Source organism: Uloborus diversus, chromosome 2, assembly GCF_026930045.1.
Source record: "Uloborus diversus isolate 005 chromosome 2, Udiv.v.3.1, whole genome shotgun sequence".
In the NCBI taxonomy this organism is placed as follows: domain Eukaryota; kingdom Metazoa; phylum Arthropoda; class Arachnida; order Araneae; family Uloboridae; genus Uloborus; species Uloborus diversus.
The window spans coordinates 68,293,296-68,310,439 of record NC_072732.1 but is presented as its reverse complement, the minus strand read 5'-3'; the positions used below and the strand labels follow the sequence as shown (position 1 = coordinate 68,310,439).

The following is a 17,144-nucleotide window of genomic DNA, read 5'->3' as shown; positions in this document are numbered from 1 at the left end:
TAATCAAAATGTTCCAAAAAAAAAAAAAAATCCTTTTGGAGGTCACAATGACTCTGATGACTTCCCATATGGGCGACCCTGGGGGGGGGGGGCAATTTCTTTAGTTCGCCAGGGGCACTAGACCCCATAGTTACACTACTGCTCTACGCTCAGAATTTTACGAACTGTTCACTAGTCTCAAAAACTCATCTATTGAAACCAATAATCTTTCATTCTTTTTTTACAAACTGAAAATGGCTAAAATCTCTTTTTTACAAACTCAATGTAAGACCGAAGTAGTTTTTTCCTTTGAATTCTAGCACCAGGGACAGGGAATTTCAGGGAAGAACGTAATCAGTTTCATTGAAAATGTAATTTCATTTTTTTTCATCTTTGCTTTTATTTTTCTAGAGGAATAAATGCGTTTGAAGTTGAGATCAGAAAGCTGAGATCCTAAGATGTGTTTAGACACTTTTTTTTATTAGGTACAAAAAGAAAAAAAAATGTAATACTGTTAGTAGAACATGCCATAGCAACCTGCATACCATACATAGTAAGTGAAACCTGTTCCTAACTATGCTGCAAATAACAGTAAACCTATCTATAACAATATTGTCTTTAGTCCTAGCAAAAATCTCATTTATCCAATGTATGATCAACCTATGTCAGCCTATAGAGATAGTCACATTTAGGTGCACCTGTCTACAACAATTTTTTACCTTTTTCCCTTCAAATCACAAAAGCTGATCAATTTTTGTTATCTGACATACTGTCGCCTCAGAGCAACAGTAGGATATCTTAGTGTTATTTGTGGGATTAGATGTCTTAGTGTTGCTCTTAGGTGACGATATTTTTATACTCATTATATCCCTGTGTATGTCTGTCAAAAAATATATCTAGTAGTTTCAAAAATAAAGACATATAACTTTATCATAGGATATTTTGCATAGTGATCTAGTACATCAATTATACATTTTTGGAATTTGCTAAAATATACTATTTTTTCAGGTATTCAGAGGTTTTTATTTGATAATGGGAGAATTGACAATATTTTCACAGACCCTTACTATGAAAAGTTTACAGAGTGCTTAAATAATATTTTATGTAGGCAAGATGCTGTGTATGCTTTGGAAGGTAACATTCAAACTTTTCTTTTTGAAAATTTTTGTTAATCTTAAGTGACTTATAATTCTAGAAAAAAAATTGTGAAATTCAGTGTTTGGTTTAATTTTGGAAAAGTAGTTACATTACATATACCAACAAGTTTAAGAATCATATTTTCATTTTTTAAAAATCTTCAATAGCTGAGAAATGAATGTTGTGTGTGTACATATGTCAAGTTCTCCGCCATCACTTTTTCAGTGTCTGGTCACTTAAATTTTTTTCTTTCAAATGTTCACCTTTTTTCACTAAATTGTTAAGATTTTTCTTTTTTTTTCTGTGCTCCTATGTTACTCATTTTCCTCTTTAAGTAAAAATTATTGTGCCAAACACATGATGTTGTGCTAAAAATAGAATCATTCAAGCGTGTAGACATAATGGTAAAAACTGTCGTTTCTAGTTGATTATGGCACTGGATGAAATGATTTTTGAACAAAACAATTTTTATGGAAAAAGTCTACTTGGAATTGAAATAGATATTTTGTTTAGTGACATCTACCAGTACAATTTAGAACAGGCACTTTTAGAGCTTGTCTTTTTGAACAGAAACGTTTTCAAAGCAGTGTTTTTCTATCCTCATATTTTTAGGGGGAAAATTTGATCTATACTTTTTGACCACTCAGTAGAATTAAAGAATTTCAATGGGAGGGGGGGGGGGGAATATAATATGCCAAACCAATTCTTATTATAAATGTGCATGCAAAGTTACTTAGAAGTCTCTTTAAAAAGAAAATGGGTCACTTTTTAAAGAAAAATGGACATCTTATCAACTAGTTTTGAGTCTTATTTCTGCTGAGAGCCCTGATACATATATTTGTAAATAATATGACAATAACTGATGATGAAATTAAAGAATGTTATTAAAAGATAATCATAAATTATTTATCAAATTTAAATTGAAAACTTTTTTATGGTGTATGTTTTTTTGGTATTGTATTAATAAATCTATCGACAGTATTTCAGAAATTTAGTAAAAAAGATGTTTAGTTAGAAATTTAGAATACAAACTCTCTTTATAATATTATTAAAACATATCTTCCTCTTCCTTCCTTGCAATCAGTTCGGCTTCATCATTTTAAAAGTACTTTTAATTCTGCAAAATATTTATTATTATTATTTTTTTATGGTTCTCACAAGAATACTAAAACAAAAGTACAACCAGCAACAGGCTCTGAGCCCAGCTAGGCTGGTCCTAGTCAATTTACAATCCCCAGTGAAGATCAATCAGGGGCCAATCCAGGATCTTTTTCTGGCTACCTATTTTTGTGAAAGTACTGCATCATTCTATTTTTGTGAAGTTTTTTTTTTTATTTTTTTATCAGCATTGTTTTTGTGAATTTTTAGAGGCATCCTAGTTTTTGTAAGCGAGAAGTAGAATAAGTGAAATTTTAGTTCCAAAAGCGTAAATGTCATCTAGTATTATTTTTAACAGGTTTCGTTTTTTGGGGAATAGTCTAAGAAGTACGAAAAATACCATCGTAATTCCAGCTTAATAGGCTATGTACTGTGTACAATATAGGAAATTATGAGAGAAATAGTTCCCCAAAACAAGTGTTAAAAGATTGCGATAATATTGCATAAATACACTTTGGCAAGAAACAGCTAAAAATTAGTTCAAATACTACAAAAAGGTTGCTATTTAAGCGATTGTTCATATAAACCTGCTTAGAATTTTATTTTTTGAGTAAATTTTGTTTTAAATAGAGAAACAAATTTTATATTTTAAAATGCAAATTTTTGTGCAATTTTCAATGTTTTTTTTGAAGCTACTGATTTTATTACTTGATTTTTGTGAAAGTACCGATTTCAAAACAAGATTTTTGTGAAGGTACCGAAAAACGGTAGCAAAATCAGTCTGTATTGGGCTCTGTCAATGGTCCTCTTAAAACTATCTACTCCCTTGCTCATTACCACCTCTTCCAATAAGCTGTTCCAAGGTTCCATTAACCTGCTAAAATAATAATTTTTCCTAATATCTATGTTAGCCTGAGATTTAAATAGCTTAAAACAATGACTCCTTGTCCTGTTTTCAGTGCTAAACTTTAGCCCCATAACATCTTTCATTTTAATAAATTTAAACAACTGAATCATGTCCCTCGGTTTTTTCTTTGCTCAAGCCTGTACATTATTAGCATTCTAAGCATGGAATTGTAGTCTAAATGAGAAAGTCCATTTATTAGCCTTGTAGCTCACATTTGAACCCTTTCCAATACATATATTCATAATATTTTCAGGTACCTCAGACTTCCAATTTTTTCCTCTTTTTTAAAAACTTCCTGTGTTTCCTTTTTTTTTCATGCATGTTCTAACTTAACTTTTTTATTCTTGAGTATTTTCTGATTTTCTGCAGGATGCCCACCACTCCAGAAAAATAACAAATTTGAAAAGCGGTTGCAAAAATCCAAAAAAACCACGATTTTCAAATGGGAATCACAATTTCTTTTTCTGTGAATTGTGGATAAAGAGCAGGAGAAGGGGGGAGGGAGAAGTTTTGTTAGTGCAAAAATAGCATCACATTTATAGACAGTCTGATTTTTAGACTCTAAAGTTAAGAAAATAATGACTAAGCTTACTTTCTTCTTTCATGCCTAGTAATTCATTTGTTCTTATTTTTTCTTTTTTGCACAATCTTTCCATATCCTTTACAAGAATTTTTACATTCCTGCCATTTATTAAGTTTTGTTAAAGTAAACAAATAAAATGTATGTTTATTCACATTAAAACCTAAGTTTAAAAGTCTAAACACATTTCCCAGATCATTTTAGATATAGTCTTTCAAGTGTTGTAAGATCAAGTACATCTGTCTTTTAAATACATTGAAGCAGAATTCATTTATGTGTCAATTTTATTCAATATAATTTTAAAACCAATAAAAAATTTTACAATTCGCTACAAAAGCAACAAACATAAAAATAAAGAATGGTAGAAATTAAGGTTGATTTTAACTAAAAAGCAAAAGTTTTCTTGTTTAAAAATTGAAAAAGGAGGAAAAAAAAACTTTAAAAATAATTAAAATTTTCCTATTTTCTTTTTAATTTAATTCCTTTTGACAGGCATGTCTTCTAATCCTGTCGCTTCAAGAGCTTAGTATGGTTCATACCAGATGACAAAATTCAGATATAGAAATTGAAATTTGTTCACAATTGAAAGTTCAATTTATATTCCTTCCTCCAGGAGATCGATTTCTCCTTTTTAATTTAGTTTTTGTATTGTCATTATGTGAGTTTGTCCTTTTTGTATTTTTCAAAAAAAATTTTTTTTTCAAGATATAGTTTCATCTATTTTTCTAAATGTTTACCTGTTTTTAACAACTGTATATTTTTAATCATTTGAAGTTTAATGCCTTTTACTTCAAAATATGTTTACTCTTACTTTTTCCTGACTGTATTCTTGAATGAAAAATAAATAGTATATAATAAAAAATCGTTTTGCGCAGTATAGCCCTCAAGGGCTCTTGCGCCATTAAAATTAAATAAACCAACCAACCAATTGAAAGTTGCATCTACTGTAATTGTTATGAGATGTAATTATTAACTGTTAAAAAAAAGCTGATACTTAAGCTGTTGAATCACCAAGAGAAAATTTAAAAATTTTAATGACTAATAAGATTTACTTAGTCTCCATTGTGTCTTTATTTTATATAGAACTGAAAATATTTAGATTAGATTTAGAAGTTCATCATTCTCTGATTCTTAGTGCTAAAAAAATGTTGTTAAACTTAAAGTATAAGTTTGGCATTTTTTAAATTAAAGAGTAGCACTAAAAATGATATAGCGCAGGAGTGACTGCTTTACAATTTAGATAGTGATGTTGAGGAATTACATTAAAAAAGTTTGGATGTGATCTGAATGAACCAAGAATTGATATTTTGTAGCAAGAAGATTCTCAATAAGAAGAGTTACTTACCAGGAACAAAAACAAATCCCTAATATGTGAATCTCATGAAAAACTGTAAAACTCTGCTTTATGGTAATTCTGATGTGGAGCACTTTTTTCGTTTCTATAATGTATTTTCAATGAGCTGTCAACATCTGTCTGAAACAGCAGTAATTACCCTAAGATATATTAACTGTACTGTAAGAAATCATGGAGGTATTCTCCCTGTTCCTTTAAGACCAAAGCTTTTGAATTCTAACAAAAAGTGTTTCAGCTTGTGCTGCAGAAAAAGAAGCCCCAACAAAAGCCACTGAAAGAGAGAAGGAAAAAAGAAGGCCTGATGAATATGAAAAGAAAAAAAGAAAGCTTGATGAAGAAGAGCAACAACAAGCAATTGAAAAAAGTAAGAAACAAAAATTGAACAAAAAGAAAAAAAAATAAGAAATTTGAATGAATTTTGTTTTTTGCAAGGGAACTAAATTCCACTAGATACTGTGTAGCCAAAAATAATGAAAAATGATGAAATGCCTTCTAATGACTATGACACTTTTATCTGGTTTGACTGATATTCAGAAATACACTGAAACTTGGTAAACAAGCTATGGCCTGCAGGCATTTTATGACCCACTTGAAAAATTTAAGTGATCCAGTGAACAATTTTGAGGTTTCTGACACTACTTTGAGTAAAATTAGTTAAAAGACAATGCTCTTTAAAATATAAAACGAGTCAAATAATCATTTAGCTAATGCTTCTTTCTAGTCGTGTGATCAAAAGCAGCCAAATTAACTTATATTACTAAACATTTCAGTGCTTTAAATATGCCCATTGAAAATCTGCATATGAAGTTAATGGACTTCAAAAGCTCCATAATATGAACAGTCTAAATCAAAGCGCTTTCTTGAAGACCCATGAAAATCACTTAAGCATGATAACTGTGTGTTTTGGGCATCCATTTCTTCCTCATTTTCTTCCATGAAGTCAGCACAATTGCACTTTACTATCAGCTTTTAGATTCAGCTACTCATGTAAACAAGTTATTTTTTCCCCCTTTGTGAAGTATATTCTCAAATGACCATGAAACAGATTAATGAAAATTAAAAGCATGTGTTTGCAGCAAAATACAAACTTAATATCTCAAACCTTATAAGGATAATGAAAAAGGATCATGGAAGACCTAAAATAATTAAGGCATACTGGTATACTTATATTTGACTACTTCATGTGCATAATGTTGTTATTTTCAGCGTTTAATTTAAAATAGAAACGATGCAACCCACTAGTAAAACTTTTTGTAACAAATAAAGAAAAATGACCAAGTTCAAACAAAGGTTGCCGACCACTGTCGTAGAGCTATCTAGTACTTATAAAGACTTAAGCAAGATGCCATTGCAGACCTAAAAGACATTTATGCATTAATATAAATTTAATGAATCTTTAGTTGAAAAAAAATTTCTTAACCAAAAAAAAGAAAAGAAATGCACATTATTTTATTTTCAAGTAAGGCTGGCCTAAAACGATATGTCAACATTTATGTGACTGAATTACAATCATTTGTATTTGTTTAAAACGCTTTTAAACCTGTATTTGAATGTTCACATTCAATAAGTTAAAATTTAACTTAGCACTAATACAGTATTAAATACAGTAGTGTCCGCTTAATGCAATTGCAGTTTATGTTTACCAAGAAATTGAAAAATGATTACAAGTTCCTCTGATATCACATCTTAAGAGTTCCGGGTCATGAGTGGAAATCAATCAAAATATCACGTAATCGGAAGGTTGCCAGATTGTTACCAGAAAACTGACTATTCAGATGAAAATTTTCTTTGATGTTCAACCACTTCCCACAACTGCTAAAATGAGCAATGCATTGAAATTGTCAAAACGTGGAGTACAACTCCAATAACTTAAAAAAAAAAAACACTGATGACAAGCAACTGAAAAGTTGTATACAGTCAACAATTGAATAATTCATATTTGATTTTCCTTTGAAATAATGTTGGTTGGTTTCTTAAAAAACAAATTTGGCTTTATCTTTATCCTTAGGAAAGAAATGTTTATTATTCAACATTGAACAACTGCACATTTGTATTATAAATTTCATATTTTCTCTTACTGCTATAAATGCAATAAAGTATTAAGTCATTATCATTACAAAATGATGTGCACTGCAGAAAGCAATTTACTTTTGTGCCTTTTTTTTTTACTCAAAAACCTTAACATTGTAGGATTGTTGACATTGAAGGGCTGTATATTAGTTGATTTGAATAACTTTAATACTTGAAATAATATGTATGTGATAGAATTAATTTTTAAGTTATTTATAACATTTTTTTCAGTTGGGAATGTAGTAATTTTTTTTATTAATTTGCTTTCCTGTTAAGGTAAATAGGTACATTTTTAAGACTTGTTAAAAATGTTCTTATTCAAATTTTACGATAGATAAGCGTACATCTTGTGGCTATTGTTTTGTAATGCACTTCTTGTATGATTATCAATAACTAAAGTATTGTCATTGGTTCATAAATCCATAGCTGGCAAGGTTACTTCATTAACTAGGAGTTCCAAGCCTCTGTCTCCCCACTCAAGAGTGAGGGTGCACCCTCTCAAATGCTATGGAGTGCTCCCCCCAGGAACAAGTCTTCGCAAAAATGAAAACCTTTAAAAATTGAGCCTTCTAGAAATTTCAGTAGCACACCTTGCGCCATAACTCCCCCCTCCCCCTCATGGTCACTCTTGCATTAACTTCAAGAAACTGGAATCTATTCTACACTACACTGGTGGCCTGGTCCAGTAAGAGGCCATGCCAACGTAGTTAGGAACTATAGTCCTAGCTTGTAATCAGAGTAGTTTAAGTTTTATGGGGGGGGGGGATGCCCTTCGACCTGCCTGCTTTGACTCTCTGCAGCTCTGCCAATGGTTTGGAACTTACGACCCATGGATCACCTAGTAACCCACCGGGAACAGTATCGGATTTACAGGTTTTGGGGCCCATCAATATTGTACTTATGGGGGCTCTTTAGTCCATCACTCTAATAATCAGAGTTTGATAAACATGTATGATGATCACTTCAGGGCCCCTATGTTTTGAGGGCCCTTTGAATTTGCAACACAGTAAATCTGCCACTGAACATTTCAATGACGCATTTAACAATTTTTAATTACAATCAATAGTAGGGGAACATGGGGCAAAGTGGAATGGTGAAATATTTACCTTGCTTTTAGCTTCACCTATCTGGTATTATTTTAACTATGTAGTACCATATGTAGTCTATTCCAGTCAGGAAAAAAATACCGTCAAAGATTAAAGCTTTTGGGGATACAGACAACATTAAAAAATTGATGCTCATATTGTAATATTTTGTTGTAAGTAAAAAATTATTTTTGTTACCATTAAATGATAAAGTACTTATTCTTAACATTTTAAATATTAATTGAGACCTCCTAATATTCAATGTAGCAAAAATTTAATTAATATTGAGCTTATTTGTATTTTAAATAAATTGTACAATTAGTCAAGTACATACGGTGCAAAGTGAATAGGGCAAAGTGAAATAGTTTGTTTCATTTACTCACTCAATCATTTAATATAAATCACTTACGTTTTCATTTACGAATTAATTCATTTGCATTCATTCACTTAGTAGTTCACTAACATTTATTCATTCACTTATTTTCTTATTCGTTCATTCTTTTACTCGCTCATTTATTTTTCTTACATTAATTGATTCATTAATTTAATTATTTGTTTTTTGTTTCATTATCTTTCATTTATTCATTCAACCTTTTATTTACAGATTCTTTTGATCAAACATATGTTTTATAATCAAACAGACAATATTTCATTAGAAAAATATTTTATTTTTTACTTTGCCCCATGGAAAAAAAAGTGAGAATTTCCCACCTTTTTTTTTTTTTTTTTTGAAGGCTCAAATTTACTGTCAAAAATAAAAATAGTGTTTCAATGCAAATTTTATTATAAAATACAATGTTCTTTCTTTGTGTATTGTTAATTTCAAAACAAATTTCCAAAATGTTCATTTTGAAAATAATGTATTTTAAAACATATTTTTGCCAATGAATAAAAGTGCATGCTTTTAGTTTGGTGAAACAACCTTGGCAGTTGGCTGTCAGTAGCTGCACTGTGCAAGACAAGCCAAAAAAAAAAAAAAAAAGACACTACTTAAAATTGACCACAAATTTAGAAAGTTTGAAGCAAATGATTTTATGTTCAATTTCATAACAAAGCCTGGTTAAATAGTGGACAAATTTTTATACCTGCTATATTTCAATTTTCTTGAAATTGAAAAATATGGACGCAGAGTAAATTGACAGTTAAAATTTAGTTATATGTATGTAGAAAAATTCTAGGCTCTAAGAAGATAACTTGAGGACCCTGATGAAAATTCTTTAGCACTATAGCTACACATTGGGGCATCACTTCCTTCCAAATTTTCTTCAATAGAGAAAGTTCCTTTTACTTTACTCTTGGATTTTGGGTTCAGATACTAATATAATGATTAGAATGTTTATATTGGATTATACTATCTATGTAATGTTTTTATTTTCAGTATCATAAGATAATGCATAAAGCAAAAAAAAAAAAAAAATGTTTCAATTTTTTTTTTTTTTTTTTTTGGAAAAATGACCCAATAAAAAAAAAAAAGTAGCTAACAACTGATCTAGGCTGTGTATATGTTACGCTAAAATGTAGTAATCAGTTATCCTACAGATTATCTATGTAACGCACTGATTAATTCAGGTGACATCTTAGAGAGCCAAAAATTGTTTTATTTTCCATATTATTTTTTAAATCTGCAAATTACCAAAAAAATATTCACATTATCTACTGTGCACTCAATAAAGTGAAAATAAAATCTTTGCTGGAATGTAAGTAACATTTCTGTAAGCTTAAATTAACATTCTACCATTTTGTTTTGATATCTAAAGGATCTAGCTTTTAAAATAAACAACAGAGTCTCAACAGATCCGTTGCCAGAATCAACTATTAACCATTAATTAAAACTCTATACAAGAAGAATCAAACAGGTTAAAATATTATTACAATTTAGGAAATCAACATATTATCAGTATTATTATTGTTGTTGTTATTATTATTTTAATATCTTAAGAATCAAGATAAACAGGTTATTTGATAAAATCATTTATCAATCAAAAAACATGAATACTAAGAATCAATCGGTTTTAAATGTTATTACAATTAAGGAAATGAATTTGCAAAACATTTAGTGAATTATGCTTACCTATAAGTAATTGAAAGTGTCATCAATCTAAAAATTGGTAACACTTTGAATTACCTAGGTAAATCGAAGAGAACTGTAGATTCTACACATCAACAGAATAAATCAGTTAATCTGCATACTAGCTACTTAATATGTACATAAACGACTTTCAAGTTTTTGCTGTAACATATATAAGTTGAGGTAAATGTAGTAAGTAACTCTAAAATTCTACTTATCTTCTAAAATTACATTTACTTGAATTTTTATGAGTAATTGGACAACTGTCCTGATGATTGTTTGTACTAAAATTACGTTTTCCATTATTTTAGGAATTATGCCATCATCGATTCACGAAGAATATTTATGGGAAGCAAAGCAACTTGGAGCTCATTCCCCTCACGTTCTTCTGAATACATTGATGTATTTCAACACTAAGTATTTCAAACTAAGAAAAGTCGAAGATCATTTTCGGTTCTCATTTACACATGTTACGAAGATCAAAGTTCGGGATTTTGACTCTCATCATGCAGCAGAAGAAGGAAAAAAAGTCCTTCGTTACTACCCTCCAATAAATAGAGGTATATAAAGCATGTGACAGTAAAAGTCTTTTGTGATCTCTTTTACATAATGTATCATTCTTCATTTATTAATTTAAATTGTGTATGCCCGAAAAATCCTGGGCTCCGGGTACCTCAGGCAACTGAAAAAATATCTTGGTGAATCATTCGTTCGGAAATAGTCTTTCAGGAGCCATGTTATGCTAGATTTTCTGATAAACCATGAGAAGTAATTTGTCCAGAGCATCAATTTACTATTGGGATTTTGTTTCTAATAAATTTAAAAAATCCCTTTTTAGGGAATTTAATTGTTTCCACCAAAATTCGGGAGATTCCTGAACAAATCTAGAGAGTTGGCACTATAAATTTTGAAGAGTTTTGTCTCATAAAAATATTTGTATATGGCTGCAATCCGTAAATTAATTACAATTTAAAAACATGCATGTTTGCCATATATAAGCAGAACATTTTATTTAACTACTTGTTTGGGGGGGGGGGGTGATAATGTAAATTTTCTTGGTAAATTTTACATTACTAATCTTTTTATTTTTTCACGAATAAACAGTACATTCCCCCCCCCCCCCTCCTAAAATTAATTTATTTTCATTGTCATTTACTTTATAATAGTACTAAATATGTTCGGCATATTTTTAGTATACTTTTTATGGCAGGATTTGTGTAACTTGAACAAGTTTAGCCGTTATTTCAATCATTAACGTCCTGTTCTATTTTTAGTCAATAACACAGATGAACTAAAAGAAAACCAAACATTGCAATTGTTTTTGAATAATAGAGAAGTGAAGTAAACTACTATGCATGGCATAAATGCATTAGTCTATAAACCGTTAATTAGTTTTGTTCTTTCATTTATTGTTTATTAAAAACAATTCTTTCTGTAATATCACTTTTCCTTGTATATTTCTTGGAGTCATCTCTTTTGTAAAACATTTATACATATTTTAAGATTTGAATTTCTAAGTCAAATTTCAGAATGTTAAAAGAGCACCTTGTTCAGTAAATTTTCTATAGTATACAAGCAGCTTTGTCACTTTCTATGTGCCATACTAAAACTTTTTAATTTTTACTTCTTTTTTGAGATTTTTTATTTTTGTTCATACATGATGTTGTAATCTATATATTTTTTTCAGATTATTCCAGATGTTCAAGTAGTGAAATCGATGTCTATGAACAAGTTGAGAGCACAGATGCTTTAAGATGTCCAGTTAAATTATATGAATTTTACCTGTCAAAATGGTATTTATTAAGATATTTATTTAGTTAATGCATTTTGTATGTTATGTGTCCAGAACTGATTTGCTTGTCAACAGTTATGATAGCAAGAAGTATGTAGCATGCATTCATATGTTTTTGTACTTTTTTATTGAATGCATGCTTTAATATTATCAAAGGATCAAAAGAAAGAACACATTCAGAAAAACAAAAATTGTATTAGTACACTTTTCTATAGCACTGTATTGTTATCTTTTAATTATGAAATATGAGTGGAAAAATGCTTTCACTGTAAATACGGAAAACAAGGATGTATTTTTTAAAAATCTTTCCATTTTAAGTCAAGATATTAGTAGGCTTACTATATCTTTATGGGTCCAACCCCAACTGTAATTTTGATAAACTTGTTATGACTGCATTTCTGGTTTTTAAAGCTTGTGATGATTTTCCCTTTAAGAAAAAAAAAAAAAAAAAAAGAACTGAAACCACATGTAAGCCTTAAAATTTTATTAAAATATTATATGCACTCAAAAAATTATGTGGAGTGGCTCAGTATTTTTTACTAACAAACTTTTTCAAACTTATTTTGTTTAATTTCATCTAAAGACTTGCAACAAAAAAGTTCTGAATTAATTTTAACAATTGGCATATGGTTAACTGTAGGAACCAGAAATCTGCCTTTTTCTGCAGTCCAAATGTTGCTCATAGTTGAAAATACTCTTTCAACTGGAACAAACATTCTGAGCAAGCATATTGCAAACTCAATTGTTTTGGAAATTTTGGTTCACAAAGTTACAAATCTTTGGAACTCCTTAAAAATAGGTTACCACCTCTCTGTAACTGTACTTGGTATTGCAGTACTTGATCAGAACTTGAATACAACCTAGCTTTTGTTTTTGAATTATCTGGCTCAGCAATGAACGTCATCGACAAGATCATCAATATTTATGGAGTATTTTATAATTTCATTAACAACTTATACACCTTATTGTAAATTAGACTAGAAAATTTCTATTTAACATCTATGTCCAAATTTTTAATTGAAATGTTCTTGCCAGTCATAAAATTCTCGAAACCCCAGACATTTTTGCAACTCCAGACAAGACCCAAGACAGCAAAAAAAAAAACAGGATTATCCAGAAAAATCCCATAAAACATGTTGTAAAATCTGTAGGTGAACACAAAAACTAATTGGGTAACCACACCAGTAACAGGTAAGCTTAAGACATTGCTCTCAGGTTAACTCAATTTACTGAGCCCTTTAATTAAAACTTTTTAAACTATTTTTCTCTCTGCTACTACATCTCATCTAACATTTGGTTGCTTCTGGATCCTCTGAATTAGTTAATTCCATTTTTTATTTGCTCAATTTCAAAAAAAAACGTCCCACCCCCAGTAACAGACACCGAAAAATCTTATGATACCCAGTAACAGATAGGATAAGGAAAGGATAAGTAATGGACAAAATTCCCTTTTTCTCTTCAAAATGTGAAGAAGTTCTTTATTTTTAGCACTAAAACCTTATTTAATTCAAATGAATGTGGAACATGTGTCTGTTCTTAACCTTCCACTACTGCCTTGTAAATACCAACAGGCTCATAAAATTCACTCTGATAACAATAGGTAGTTGCACCATATTTATAGGTCACAGCAACATCAGTTTTACCCAACTAAAATTCTTATTATTTAAATCCAAATTTATGGCTGTCTGTTACTGGACCCTTGTCTGTTACTGGCGCCGTTACCCTACTATATTGTTTTCAATAAGATAAAACAAAATTTGGCAGGAAACCTTTATAATTTGTGTTACATTCTTATGAAACTAGTGAACAAAGTTATAGATCCCGTAGCATATGTAGAAATCCTGTTGCAACAAACTTCAAGGGACTGCAAGTTTAATTAATTGTAATGAGAATTTCATTGTAATGGAATTCAAGCATTGTAATGAAAATTATATTGCGACTGTAAATATATTTTTTTGAAACTGATATTTCGTTACATTGGTATTCGTTGTGGTTTGATTTCATTTTGACAATTCATATACAAACAGCATCCATATTTTATTCTTCAATTGGCATTTTGATCTTATCACTTCTTCACCTCTTTCTCTTATAAATATTTTTTTTATAATCTCTTCAACCATTGCACAAGTGATTCGTCATCATAATTACAAACTTGTGACTCAATAAATGATATTAACTGCACTTTTTTACTTCTTGAAAGAAAACTTGTTGAACATCTTTGAAAATGCACACTTGGTAGCAAATAAAATTTGAATCCATCATGTCTCTTTTCTTCTTTGTTTAGTTTCCAGTTCAAAAATGCAATTAAACTAGTATGTTATGGCCATCATTAAACTTTGTTTCGCATTTTTCATGTGAATACTATTTTCCAAAATTATAAAAGGGGAATTTAAGCATAATCAGCATTACTTCCCACCTGCAGTCCACCTGTTCCCATTAAGTTCTATCTGTATGTATGTATATATATATATATATTGAATCCTTGCATTTTGCTATGTATTATCAGTTGAACTTAATATGAAAGACATTTGGTTGTGCCTCTTCATTGAATCAATTTGGGGCAAAGCCAAAACTTAACCAGTTCGAGTTCCTATCAGATGTAGCTGTCATACTTAACAAGAAATGCATACATCTGTGCTATCCTGAAGAGATTATTTCCAAAAACTAATCAGCACCAATCTTATGTGTACCAACTTTCATTTGGTTCCATGCATTACATTTTGATTTAGAACACAAAAACGTGTTCACATATACACACAGAAAATTTCAAAAAAAAAAAAAAAAAAGTCAAAATGTGTGTATTTGTTTAAAAAATTTCAAATTGAAAATTTTCAGGAATACAATTACTTTTTCTGTATATTTTTTGTACAAAAGAAAGTAAACAAGGTACTCTAGTCATCTTCATAGAAAAATTACAGTTATAAAAATAATTGATTAAACTAACTACAGTTAACTCAGTTAATACGAAATGTCAAAAATGTTTTTATTAGCCATTATTCGTAACAACCGTGAGCATGTAAAATGGGGAGGAAAAAAATGCATCTGTATGATTTACTATGTATTTGTTATGTAACACAATACATTGCTAGTCATGCAATGTGTCTGAGGTATCACAAGATGATAGTGCTTTTCTTTTTATGCCACCCACCATTGATTTGTAAAGGATTCCCAGAAAAAGCAGCATTTAATTAAAAGAAACATAGATTGTCAGAAAAATAATACAGATTTTTTTTCTTTCATGAACCAGAAAAGATAAGCTAAGTTGCAACACGAAATAACCTGCCTTATTGATGTTAGGGGAAAAGAAACTATGTGGGACAGGCATTTTTATTGTGTTAAATTGTAAGCGATAATTGAAGAACCTATTCCGAGAAAGGTGACAATGGAACAGAGGAAAAGGTCAGGTGGTACTACCCAAATGAAAAGATAAACTGTTTTACTCCTAAGTAGACCTAGCTGTTCAAGTGTAAACAGCAACAGTATGAGTTTCAATCATTTCATTCTCAGAATAGCAATAGGGGGGAAATGCCTTGGCTCTAACAATAGCCCAGCCCAATGCAGTCCAGAGCACCTCCTACCCCCTTGAAAGCTACCAAGCTTGAACTCAGGGACAATGAGAAAGGAATACATGGGGGCTGCATGGACTGCAGTCGTTGTCAGTTAAAATTTTCAGTGCCATATGGAAAAGGTAAAATAGCTGTCACCACTTCATAACTAAAAGATGAGTAGGAAGTTATTCAAAGGATTAAGAATGCATGATGAGCTTTCTGCAATGACACAAAGTATCGGGGGGGGGGGGGGGAAGAAAATTTCTCAATCAGGAAATTTTTCTGTGAAAAGTCAGAAGTTTTGTTTCTCTTAACCAAAATCTTCTTTTTGTTCAACGTGATATCCATGACATTTTTAATGTAGTTCGATAGTAAACCAAACTTAATTTAAAAAATGCTCGTTTTAGCTGTGATTTTGTATTAACTGTGGTTGTATTAACAGAGTGTAACTGTATTGTTATCTACATTTCCTGCGCAACCTATGCTGAATATTGAAGTTACACACTTATCTTAATGACAAACCCACCCAAAATAAGAAATTATAAAACAAAAAAGTATACCTTTTATGCACATAAATAAGCACAATCACTTATTCTAAAAATTATTTATTTACTTGCAGTCCAGAAAGCGTCAAGGCAAGAAATGATATATTTTACCTTTATCCAGAAAGATCTTGTGTACCTGACAGTCCAGTTTGGTATTCAACGCAGCCCCTTGGCCAAGAGGTTATTGCAAAAATGATTCAAAGGATAAAGTTTGTTAAAGGAATATATAAATAATATATTTATATTTTATCATTCATTTGTTGCAAAAACAATTTTTCGGTGTTTCCTTCAGTCATAATGATTCGTCAAGAATGTGTAGAGTGACAATAACTTTTTCTTGCAGTTTTACTAATTGATGTATATTTTGTTTATTTGTTTTGTTATTGTATTTCCGCTACAAAACACATTTATTGACAAGTTAAGTAAATTTTACAGCAGTATTCCTAATGCTTTTCATGAGTAGTGGGAGGGCTTGTTGGATCTAGGGGAACGTTGGACTGATCTCAATTATTTCAATAGTATTTTTTATTATTATTATTATTTATGACCAACAAACAGCATTTAATAGTACTACTAGTCTTATGATGAAATCATATGGTCCTGTTATTTTGAATAAATTTTATCTCAGAAAGTGATATTTCAGCAGTGCTAGGTAATTTTCAGAAGCAAGATTATTTTTTAAAAGCAGATTTCATTAAGATTGAAGTAATAATTGAATCCTAAAATAAGTTATATTTTAGTTCACAATTCTTTGTACTTTCTTTATTTTGTCATAAAGGGAAAAAAAAAACATAGCATTTTTTCAGACCAAGAATCTGAGGTATGTCGGTCCACTTTTAAGAGACTTCAGAAACAAAAACATTTTAGAAGAATTGGAAAAAAATGTTCTAGCAGTAGCAGCAGTGAAGTTGATAAAGGCTTAAGTTGTGCTGATTCTTGCAAAAATTTAGAAGGTTTTGGCATAGTGATGACAAGTTGGTC

At 30.2% G+C, this 17,144-nt stretch overlaps 1 protein-coding gene across 1 annotated transcript in view; it reads left to right on the top strand.

The window, feature by feature from the left end:
* The window catches only part of LOC129216349 (zinc finger MYM-type protein 4-like), a 76,435-nt gene extending 59,601 nt beyond the window's left edge, over positions 1-16,834 (top strand). Inside the window, exons 14-18 of the mRNA XM_054850563.1 lie at positions 988-1,113; positions 5,291-5,419; positions 10,590-10,838; positions 11,966-12,071; positions 16,238-16,834. Coding sequence (XP_054706538.1) covers positions 988-1,113; positions 5,291-5,419; positions 10,590-10,838; positions 11,966-12,071; positions 16,238-16,397 — 770 coding nt within the window. The 3' untranslated portion in view covers positions 16,398-16,834. The remainder of the gene's footprint in view (positions 1-987; positions 1,114-5,290; positions 5,420-10,589; positions 10,839-11,965; positions 12,072-16,237) is intronic.
* Positions 16,835-17,144: the final 310 nt, after the last annotated feature.